Below are 11,332 nucleotides of genomic sequence, written 5' to 3'. Positions count from 1 at the left end.
TTTTAGTTGTGTGTGTCTTTTGTAACCTTTTTCATTGATAATGTGAAACATGAACTCTTTTATTAAAGTTTTTGGTGTCCTAGTTTTGTCTTTATAGCTGTTGAGCTATAAGTTAATCTATTCCAAGATGGTTAACAGCATGTTAACAATCTTTACTAACTTTTAAGGTGACAAAACACTAGCTTGATGCATTAGCTTGGATGTGCTAAAGTGTGCCATATTTTAAGTAGCTGCTGGGTTTGGGGATGAATGTTGCTTTTTTTTAACAATTAGAGATGAGGGCATGATTAGCGTTGACTGCAAAAAGTATTAGCAGCTGGCTTTGTTGTCTACTAATTAGGACAAATTTTGTAGATTAGATTGTAGCGATTGGTAATTTCACAGCAATATTTTGTGTCCTTGTAGGTGGGACCTTGGGCAGTTTGTATACAGGCGGTTATTCGGGCAGCTCTGACTGGGGTCCTTCAGCTGGAGGTGACATTCAGTTGGCTAACAAGGAGCCAATTTCTTCCCCAGCGTGTGCTCTCAAAAATCGCATCATGGCGCAGGCAGTGCAGAAAATGGTTGCTAAAGTACCAACTATGATTGGTGGTAAGTGATTTTACTGTACTATTCTAGACATATGCGCCATGTTGAGCCGCTATTTTGTATTTTTAATTCTCCCTTGCCTTAGCATGACCTAGCTTAGCTGAATGCTAACCGGATAGTTCCGGTAGCTATTGCAGTTCCATGAGACACCTAAGATCTAACAGTTTATCTTATCAATGGTACGTTTAATAGTTTATCCATGGTACTTTTAAAATACTCTGTGATTGTCGATGACTAAATTTGAATTGAGCTTCATGTTTGGACGCTCAGTGCTTAAACATTAGCCATCCGGTAGTAACGCGCTTCCGTCGCGTTATGCTAACGTGGTATTATGGTCTCTCAGCCGCTGTCACGTACTCCAAACCCCGGCTAGCAACCTTCTGGCATTACGCTCGCGTCGAACTTGTTCCACCGACCCCAGCCGAGATCCCGAAGGCCATCGAGGGAGCGTCAAACCTTGTCAAGGCTTTCCAGGCTGGACGCCTCGGACAAACAACAGTGAAGGTGCGTTTACACTTTAACTTGGCAGAACACTTGCACAGTTTGATACATGATCCAAATTTCTTTATGAAAAGGTTAACTAAATAACAAAAATCAGATGTTATTTTAAAATAAATTCCATATTGTATTAGTAGTTTAGCATTTGTCGGTGTTAACATAACGGGTGTCGGTAGCTGTATAATGGACCTGTGATGTAGCAGGTATATGGACCAAAAGATAACACTTATTGGGTGGTTTTAAGTTTTATTCTGAAGTATAGAAAAATAAAATATCCTCTCGTATGTTCTCTTCTGCACCCCCATCAATGCCAAGCAAATTGACTCTTCCAGATAGACGCAAAACAAAGGCACCACAATTGGAACACACAATTTGGAAACACTGCCGACTAGTGGTTGAAGGAAGAACTGTGTGGGGTGAGGCGTGTCAGAAGAATCGTAACACAAGTATAAAACATAATTTTAAGTATAAAACATCATCTGCCTGAAGGGAAAGACTGTTGCATAAATAGGTAAAACCTTCTAATAAGGTATACAACGTTACAGTACTTAACTAAACTTTCACTACTCTAGATCCTCATTACCTAGCATTATGACGTCACCAGGCTTGGAAATGATCAGCGCCATGTCTCTGTGATACCCAACAAAATGAACCACTTTTCATACTCTTCCTCATGTCACGCAAACACCACCACCATCATTTACAGTAGGATACTGAACACCACAGCTTCTTTCTACGTTATTAGAAGTCTATTTCCTGCAGTGCATTCTTCGGTGGATTTGGCTACTTCCCTGTTTTTTATTTATTTTATCGAATTTTTTTTTTTACATTCCCGCTGGAATGGAACAGATGTTGAAGCCTTCGCTCATAAGGCTTCAATCCCTTTGTGGGTTTGCATGAAAAAGTTAATAATATACTTTACGCACTCCTGGTAATTCACCATGTCTGTTGTTTCATTTGCAAGCATTTATTTGTCAGAATAATATATGTTTTGTTTCCCCTGCAGGACGCTCTAAGGAACGGGCTGGTTGCCACAGAAGTGCTGATGTGGTTTTACATCGGAGAGTGCATTGGCAAAGGAGGAATTATTGGTTATGATGTTTAAACATTTGGATTGTCAGTCGTTTTTCTTGTCTCTTGAGCATCATATGCTCTACATCCTTCAAAATATCTGGGGATCAATAAAAAGATGTCTATTACATTAAAACTTGTCTTATCATTATATGCTTACATTTGTAGGAGGAGGGGGTATTCACCAAATTTGGATCAAGTGTATGAAATTTCCATAAATGTAACTAAAATGGCAGTATTGCTATATACAGTACAATACTGACTAAATATCACTTTCAATTGTTTTTATATTTGAATACCTGTCATCAGCCAGTAGGGGGAGCTCTCTGAATGCATGCAACAGTTATAATACTTACCTGTGTATGTAACTAATGGAAATTCAACATTTTCATTTAGCTCTTTATTCAAAACTAGGATATTTTTTTCCAAAAAACAAGACTCTCCTGGATAATTGAGTGACTTATTTTTCTGTAAATATGCATGCATAAAATTAAATAAGGGTTAGTTGAACTGTGAGAATGCAAATACAGGCTGTGGAAAATAGAATATATTTCTACAAATACTATTCGCCAGAGTGGATGGCTATCATTATTGTACAAACTTTCCATAAAGAGTAATGTGATAATGCATTCAATGATAATTTTCATAAGAAAATCCATCTGTGAGTACAGCACATGTGTAAAAATTGAATGCTATGACCAGGTTTTAAACATTACATTTACAGGGCTTTTGGTGAATATATTCCCAAAGTGATACAGAACAAAATGCAAAATCCATCATGAGATGCTTCAAAAATAATCTGGAAAATAACCAAACAATGTAACATTTGCAAAATGGTTATAAAAATATACATTCCAAAAGCAAACACCGGAATATCTTAATCGTAAGTGATTTTTTTTTTCAGTGTTCATTTTATGTTGCAGATTTTGACCGAGGTTCCGACTCCAAAACCCGGATAAAGGGGCTCAGTGAATGTGGTCTCGAACCTGTGCAGCAATGTCATGCTGCTGCCGATGCTATAAAATGCCAGCACGCCTGCAGGGTGATCCAAGTACACGCCTATTCTTGGGGAGTGGGGGCCGCTGACTGCTTTGTCCACCCTGTTGTGCCAGGCCGAGTACCCCGTGTCGGAGCAGAGGAGACTCCAGGATCTATCGTTGTAGCCCAGCAGACACAGCGAACCTTTGCCCTTCCGGCTGATGCTCCTGTAGGCCACTCCGATGGAGAACTCCCCGTTCCATTCGATCTCCCAGTAGAAACGACCTCCGGATAGCGCCTCCCGGCACAGAACCTGCGCAAAACTATCGAACCTTTCTGGGTTGTCTCCATAGGGCTGCAGGTCTCTGGTACGGATGACTTTTCTGCTGTGCTCTGAGATGTACAGCTCCTTGTAGGCTGTGATGGGATCCAACTTCAGCTGGCAGAAGTCTGCATCAGCAGTGAAAAGTTTTCAACCTTCTTCTGTTAAATTAGACAATGTAGATCTTGACTTACATTTGACGAAATCGGCTCTGCTCCTCGGTTCCGGAGTAGACGGCGCGCTGTCCACAGTCGTCATATTATGTTCTTTACCTGCAGATGAAGATTCGTACAATTGAACGTTACATTCAATACTTTGTGAGCGCTGCATTGAATATTTTAGAAGCCCACCTCTGCTCCTTCTGTCCAGTGTTCGACTCTCTGTAGTGTAGACCGGAACTTCATTCACTGTAATGCGGAGAGAGCGTTCACGTTTATTGGTGAAGCTACGCCACCAAGAAGAACTTCTGTTGCTAATATCAGACCTGTCTTGGAGATCTTCAGCAACTCCTCCCTTCCAAACTCTTCCAGTCGATCTTTAATCTCGGCTACAGCTTTTCTGACGGCCCCAAAGGAAAAGTCGGGGTTAACCGTCACCTTTGGTATGAAGCCGTCGTCGGTGGGCGTGCACAGGTAGTTGAAGTTCTGGGAATAATGACATTGTTTTAAACATAATCCAGACTCAGGTTGTGGGGGTTTCTAAGATAAGCTTTCTGGCAAGGGAGATCCATGATGTGTTTCCAGGTCTCCAACATGTTCCCTGAAGTTGGATAAACCCTGAACCCCCTTCCCAGTGTGGTGCCCAAGCCACTTCATCTGGATACCCTCGATGTGGAAGATGTTTCCCTTTTGGTCGCTCCCTAATGTTCATGACCGGAGGTGACGTGAGGAACGCAGATCAAAAATGGAGAGTCTACATCACTGCAGACGCCGCACCAATTTGCACTTAAACTTCTCAGTTTGGGGAGGGTTCTCATCCCCGACCTGTAGGGGGCACTCTACCCTTTTCTGGACCAGGACCGTGGACAAAGGGTAGCCCCGTGCCTTAAACTTAATTCATTCATTCATTTTCTACCACTTATCCTCACGAGGGTCGCAGGGGGTGCTGGAGCCTATCCCAGCTGTCTTCGGGCGAGAGGCGGGGTACACTCTGGACTGGTGGCCAGCCAATCACAGGGCACATATAGACAAACAACCATTCACACTCACATTCATACCTATGGACAATTTGGAGTCGCTAATTAACCTAGCATGTTTTTGGAATGTGGGAGGAAACCGTAGAAAACCCATGCATGCACGGGGAGAACATGCAAACTCCACACAGAGATGGCCGAGGGTGGAATTGAACCCTGGTCTCCTAGCTGTGAGGTCTGCGCGCTAAACACTCGACCGCCTTGCAGCCCTAACTCTCATTATGTCTACTGTATTGGGGAATATGAGTATAAAATTGACTATAGGGGTGTTAGTTCATGTCTAGAGGGCTCTACTAATGTTCATTCATTTATTTTCTACCGCTTTTCCTCACGAGGGTCGCGGGGGTGCTGGAGCCTATCCCAGCTGTCTTCGGGGGAGAGGCGGGGTACACCCTGGACTGGTGGCCAGCCAATCACAGGGCACATATAGACAAACAACCATTCACACTCACATTCATACCAAGGGACAATTTGGAGTGGCTAATTAACCTAGCATGTTTTTGGAATGTGGGAGGAAACCGGAGTACCCGGAGAAAACCCACGCATACACGGGGAGAACATGGTGGAATTGAACCCTGGTTTCCTAGCTGTGAGGTCTGCGCGCTAACCACTCGACCGCCGTGCCGCCCGCCTTAAACTTAATTTCCATTCAAATTGCAACATTAATAATAAGAGTAAAGCAGTTCACAACTAGTTTTATCGTCAATATGTCATTAATACAGTAGCTTATATTACTACTCTTATTAAAGCCATGCATTGTATGTTGAAATATACTAAGAAGTAGTGATTCCAGATGTACGTATGTATTTCTTCTCAAGCAGTTGTTCTACCTGCAAAAAGTGGATGTGGTCATCAGTACCATAAAGCTGCTTCAAGCCCGACTCTTTTTTCTTCAGTTCGTCAATCTCCTGTTCCAGACGCTCGATCAGAGCCTCGGCTTGGTTGAACGCGGCCTTCTCGTTGATGCCGATCAGCTTGGTCACCTCCGACCTCATCCTCTCGATGGAGCGAATCATGTCCTCGAACATCTTCTGACTCTCCAGCATCGCTCTCTGGGCCGAGTTCTGCACAGGACACGGGGAATGGGAACAATCTGCGTAAGCCATCGTTTTTTTTAAAAAACAAATGCTAAACAACCTGGTACTTTTGAAAAAAAGGCTATTGAATTTGTTGGCTAGTCAATGATAAATATATTTTTTTTAAATATTCAAAATAATAATAATAATAATGCAAATAAAACCATCAATAAAAAAAGATTGTTGTCCGTCATCTACAATTTTAAGTGCCTTCAATTGACTGGCAAAAAAATCAGGAATTACCGTATTTTCCAGACTATTAGTCACACTTTTTTTCCTAGGTTGGCTGTTCCTGCGACTTATACTCCAGAGCGACTTATAAATGAAAAAAGTGTTTATGTTCCATAAACACTGGACACCTTTTGTGTTCATGTTTATTTTTTGTTACCCGCAAAAAATGCGACTTATACTCTAGTGCGACTTATGTATGTTTTTTTCTACCTAATTATGCATTTTTGGCCTTGTGCGACTTATAGTCCAGAAAATACGGTGTATATATACCTTATTTTCCGGACTATAAGTTGCACTTTTTTTCCTAGGTTGGCTGTTCCTGCGACTTATACTCCAGAGCGACTTATAAATGAAAAAAGTGTTTATGTTCCATAAACATTGGACACCTTTTGTGTTCATGTTTATTTTTTGTGTAGCTGAATAAGCATTGTGTTAGCATATCTTACACCTATTCAGCCTGTTCTCTATTCTTTTATTCATGTTAGAACTTGCCTTCCAAGAGGACGTAATGTCTGTTTTGGTCAAGTAGTTTGGAAAATAAATTACCCTCAAAAAATGCGACTTATGTATGTTTTTTTCTACCTAATTACGCATTTTTGGCATTGTACGACTTATACTCCGGAGTGACTTATAGTCCAGAAAATACGATAATCGACTGAAAAAGAATTGTTACCGTCTAAATACCGTATTTTCCGGACTAAAAGTGGCAATTTTTTGTCGCCATCAACGATATTTCACTGTGTTGGATTGATGTCAACATGTTTTATAATGCAAACATATCAAAGTGGTCCCAATTTTGACGTCAACTTTAAACGTTTTTTTGGAAAAAGGAGGGGCCTGTGGCACATGCCGAAGGAAATAATTAAAATTTTGGAATGTCGACGCTAATAACGCAGAGTTGACATGCTTTAAATATTGGTTTTAGTCTTGTTTTTAACAAAATGAAAAATATCAACATTGATGTTTCAGTGTGTGGAGCCATGTTGAGGTTTGTTATTTTAGAATAAGGGTTTTAAAAAAAAAACACATGAAGTTCAAGCTATTCTGTTGTGATGCTTCAAACTGTGGAACTTTTTTTTTTTTTATAGAATCTGGACCCCTACATGATACATTGATGTTACCTTCAATGAATCCACCGCGGTCTTCAGCTCGTCCAGCTCCTTGACCCTCTCCTGGCATTTTTGCCTGATCTCAGCTGTGGAGATTCCCAAGAGTTTCTGGAACAAAGGAGAACGATGCCATTGATGATCATACACCATCACACCAGGTGCATACGTGGTAATGGTAATGGTTTAATTTCATTTGAACATGCATCAGATTACAATTGAATGCATCACATAATCAGTTCACAGTTCCACATGTCCAAAAGGAGTAGGAAGAAGCAAAGCTTATTAAATCCTACCCCTCCATCTGGTACTTTTACAATCAGTAACTGTTACATTTGTTCACTTCCTGCTTTCCATAATACCGTTTAAGTTTTTTTTTTTTTTATAATGCACCTCGTACCGAAGTACGAGGTGATATGACCATACAATGACATAATGGGTACCATAGTAACTGTCAATATAGTGATATATAATATAGCACATCATGGTGTGTTACATAGCCTTACACTGTACAGAGTTAACAACAAGCTCCACATACAGTCCCATTATAATGTGTTCATGAGCAAAGCCAAACATTCATTCATTTTCTATGCCGCTTGACCTCACCAGGGTCTTTGATCGCCAGTTTTGACAAACAACCTTTCACACACAATTTAGAGTCTCCAGTTTAGCTAACATGCTAACCTAACCTAACTTTGATATGTGGGAGGAAGCCCACGGGGAGAACGTGTAAACTCCGATGTTATGTTGAAAAACCTCAGGTTCGTATTTGTAGGCTTAGGAATAGCCATCCAACTTAGCATGTCTCATAAAGCCTATTCAAATAGTCTCCTCAGGACAGGCGGGTTTTATCTCCGAGGGGGTTTGTCATGGAATTCTGGCCATGTCAAGAATGTAAAAACCACCGCTGATTGCCCCCGCTCTCTTTTTTTTTTTTTTTTTTTTTTTTTTTAAAGAGATGTTTCAAGGTGCACTCCACACTGACACGCAGAATAGAGGTCCTTTCTAATTCAGCTTTATTCTCAAACCCGCCAAGCCATTCTTCAAGATAAGCTGGTGGAATGTTGGGAATCTGGCAGGGGTAAGCATGAGAGCGGGGGAGGGGGAGAGACGGTGTGAGATTTGTGAAACTCTGATTAGAGACGCCAGGCTGGTGTGTAGTAAAAGGAGATGAGGGGCTCAACGTGTAATAAACAATACCGATTTATACCACACTATCTCTCTCTCGAACGCGTCTGTTTAGTTTCACATGGATTGTGTTTGGCCGGGATTCGTGATCCCTGACTCCCTGGCATTCCAGTATCACTCCAGACCCCCTCCTCCCACAGGTGGGAAACGGAGAAGGAAGACAGTTTCTGTGTATCCATCCCGCAGATGGAACACTGTAGCTTTTCAGCGGTGATAGCTAAGACACTCCCCCCAAAAAAGCCATTCCAGCTAATCAGAGAGTCACATTTGTTTTGGCGGTGAATGCCTGCCAAGGTAGCTGATAGCGTTAGCAAAACGGGTCAAAGTACACGCAGCACTCGAAAGTTTGGACACACAATATGTGTGCTGACGTTTGACCGGTAGAGTAAAGTGGTGTGAAACAGTGTTTTGCCCCCATTTTGTTTGCATGTTTGTCACACTTAAATATTCAAGCTCATCAAATAAATGTAAATATTAGTCATTGACAACACAAAATACAGTTTTTAAATGAACATTTTCATTATTAACGGAGGAAAAACAAATTCCCTGTGTGGAAAAAGTCATTTCCCCCCGTTAAAACATAATTTAACAGTCTGGAAAAGCTTCAAAATGAATTTCTAAAGCTTTAGGACTCCAGCCAACCACAGCGAGAGCCATTATCCACAAACGGTGAAAACACAGAACAATGGTTAACATTCCCAGGAGTTGCCGGCTGGCCAAAATGACCCCAAGATCGCAGCGACGACTCATCCAAGAGGTCACAAAAGACCCCACAACAACATCCAAAGAACTACAGGCCCAACATGCAAACTCCACAACCATTCACACTAACATTCATTGTCCTATGGACAATTTGGAGTCGCTAATTAGCCTAGCATGTTTTTGGAATGGGGGAGGAAAGCGGAGTACTAGAAACCGGAGAACATGCAAACTCCACACAGAGATGGCCGAGGGTGGGATTGAACTCGGGTCACTTAACTATGAGGTCTGCGAGCTAACCACTAGACCGCCGTGCAGCCAGGAAACAATATTTATGCTTGAAATTTCTCTCCCTTTTTTTAGTGGGGAACTGGTATTTACCTGAAACTTGCATATGTTTCAACCATTCACACTCACATTCATACCAATGGACAATTTGGAGTCGCTAATTAGCCTAGCATGTTTTTGGAATGGGGGAAGAAACCCAAGTACCCGTAGAAAACTCACGCATGCACGGGGAGAACATGGTGGAATTGAACCCTGGTCTCCTAGCTGTGAGGTCTGCGAGCTAACCACTAGACCACTAGCTAACTAGACCACTAAGTAGCTAACTAGACCACTAGCTAGCCACTATGCAGCCAGGAAACAATATTTATGCTTGAAAATGATCTCCCTTTCTTTTTAGTGGGGAACTGGTATTTACCTGAAACTTACATATGTTCCAACCATTCACACTCACATTCATACCTATGGACAATTTGGAGTCGCTAATTAGCCTAGCATGTTTTTGGAATGGGGGAGGAAACCAGAAAGCATGCAAACTCCACACAGAGATGGCCGAGGGTGGGATTGAACTCGGGTTTCCTAGCTGTGAGGTCTGCGCGCTAACCACTAGACCGCCGTGCAGCCAGGAAACAATATTTATGCTTGAAATTTCTCTCCCTTTTTTTTAGTGGGGAACTGGTATTTACCTGAAACTTACATATGTTCCAACCATTCACACTCACATTCATACCTATGGGCAAACTCCACACAGAGATGGCCGAGGGTGGGATTGAACTCGGGTCTCCTAGCTGTGAGGTCTGCGCGCTAACCACTAGTCCACCGTGCAGCCAATTTCAGTATGTTTGATGATCGAAACAAGTGTATACACCACTAATATGTTGTACTGGAATGAGTACACAGTATTTGTACACAGTATCTACTGGTGTGTTTGCGTCCAGGCGACAGAAGGATCCTACCTGTTTCTCACTCCTCTCGGCCTCGGCGGAGACGATGTCGTGTCCCTTGTGTTCGCTGACCGTGCAGATGGCACAGATACACATCTGGTCGGTCCGGCAGAAGAGCTCCAAAGACTTCTGGTGCTGCGGGCAGATCTTCCTGTCCAGGTTCCCCAGCTCGTCCACCAACTTGTGCCTTTTGAAGGTGGCTGACTCGTAGTGAGGCTTCAGGTGCTTCTCGCAGTAAGACGCCAGACAGTTGAGACAGGACTTCACGGCCTTGAGTTTCTTCCCGGAGCAGAAGTCACACGGCACATCGCTCGGCCCGGCGTAGCCGTTCCCCTGGGGCGTGTTAACGTTGACGTTGAGGTTGAAACCGCTCTTTTTGATCTTCTCGGCCACCATACTGAGTGTGGCGTTGGGGCGCAGCACGGGCCTCTGAGTGAAGGTGATCTTGCACTGGGGGCAGATGTAAATCCCGGTGTAGTCTGCCTCGTTCCAGTATCCGCTGATGCAGTCCATGCAGAAGCTGTGGCCGCATGGGATAGCCACAGGGTCCCTCAGGAGGTTCACGCACAGGGTGCAGCTGAAGTAGTCCGGGGACGTGTGATCAGCCATTGTCAACTTTCACGACAGAAAAATGCCAGGAGCAGAGAGCGTAGAGTGGAGTCTGTGTGGGAGTCCGCCCTCCAGAGTTGTGTGGTACAGCCTGCCCGAGACAGGACCTACTTGTATTTCTGAATTCCAGAGGTTATTGATTGAAAGCAGACAAGGCCCGCCTCCTGCGCTGGGAGTATACGGGAGCCCTGCCCTGCTCAGATAAGCAGGTTGAGCAAGGGTGGAGAGTAAGAGAGAGAGAGAGTGAGAGAGTCATGCAGGAAGACAGGAAAGAGAGGAAACCGAAGGCCTCAGAATGAATGAAATGTGAAAAGTTTGAAACGTGAAAAGAAAAACGCTGGACGACGACGCCTCCGTTTCCCCCGCAGCTTACTTTTTCAACTCCTCCAGCGGCTCATCTCGGGGATGACTGGCGCACGCTTCTCCGCAGCTGTATTTCCACCTATTGTTGTCAGACAGAATCGCCATTGTCTGAAACCGGTTACAGTCCAACAAACACAGATGGGAGGCCGAGGTAGCGCTGGAATTTAAGGGACCACCCAATA

The 11,332-nt window shown here is 43.2% G+C and overlaps 2 protein-coding genes across 3 annotated transcripts; one reads left to right on the top strand and one right to left on the bottom strand.

The window, feature by feature from the left end:
• The first annotated feature begins 426 nt into the window (after nucleotides 1-426).
• On the top strand, nucleotides 427-2,285 carry atp5l (ATP synthase, H+ transporting, mitochondrial F0 complex, subunit g). Its single transcript, XM_058088273.2, has 3 exons — nucleotides 427-591; nucleotides 932-1,092; nucleotides 2,093-2,285. The coding sequence occupies exons 1-3, from the start codon at nucleotides 540-542 to the stop codon at nucleotides 2,189-2,191; spliced, it is 312 nt and encodes a 103-aa protein (XP_057944256.1). The 5' UTR covers nucleotides 427-539; the 3' UTR covers nucleotides 2,192-2,285.
• Nucleotides 1,325-10,934, bottom strand: ftr82 (finTRIM family, member 82). 2 transcript variants are annotated; one of them, XM_058088259.2, is made up of 7 exons: nucleotides 10,191-10,928; nucleotides 7,078-7,173; nucleotides 5,480-5,713; nucleotides 3,942-4,101; nucleotides 3,808-3,864; nucleotides 3,652-3,729; nucleotides 2,419-3,585 (listed from the first exon to the last, which is right to left on the bottom strand). In XM_058088259.2, exons 1-7 carry the CDS (start codon nucleotides 10,785-10,787, stop codon nucleotides 3,065-3,067), a joined length of 1,743 nt encoding a protein of 580 aa, XP_057944242.2. In that variant the 5' UTR covers nucleotides 10,788-10,928; the 3' UTR covers nucleotides 2,419-3,064. The 2 variants fall into 2 exon arrangements, with proteins under 2 accessions (XP_078643932.1, XP_057944242.2); XM_078787806.1 differs by having other exon boundaries at nucleotides 1,325-3,585; nucleotides 3,652-3,864; nucleotides 10,191-10,934.
• Between the last annotated feature and the right edge of the window lie 398 nt (nucleotides 10,935-11,332).

The sequence above is a fragment of the Doryrhamphus excisus genome, linkage group LG21, assembly GCF_037039965.1.
Source record: "Doryrhamphus excisus strain RoL-2023G ecotype Guam linkage group LG21, RoL_Dexc_Guam_v1.1, whole genome shotgun sequence".
Lineage (NCBI taxonomy): Eukaryota > Metazoa > Chordata > Actinopteri > Syngnathiformes > Syngnathidae > Doryrhamphus > Doryrhamphus excisus.
Note: the sequence above shows the minus strand (reverse complement) of the source record. Positions and strands in the feature narration are given on the sequence as shown.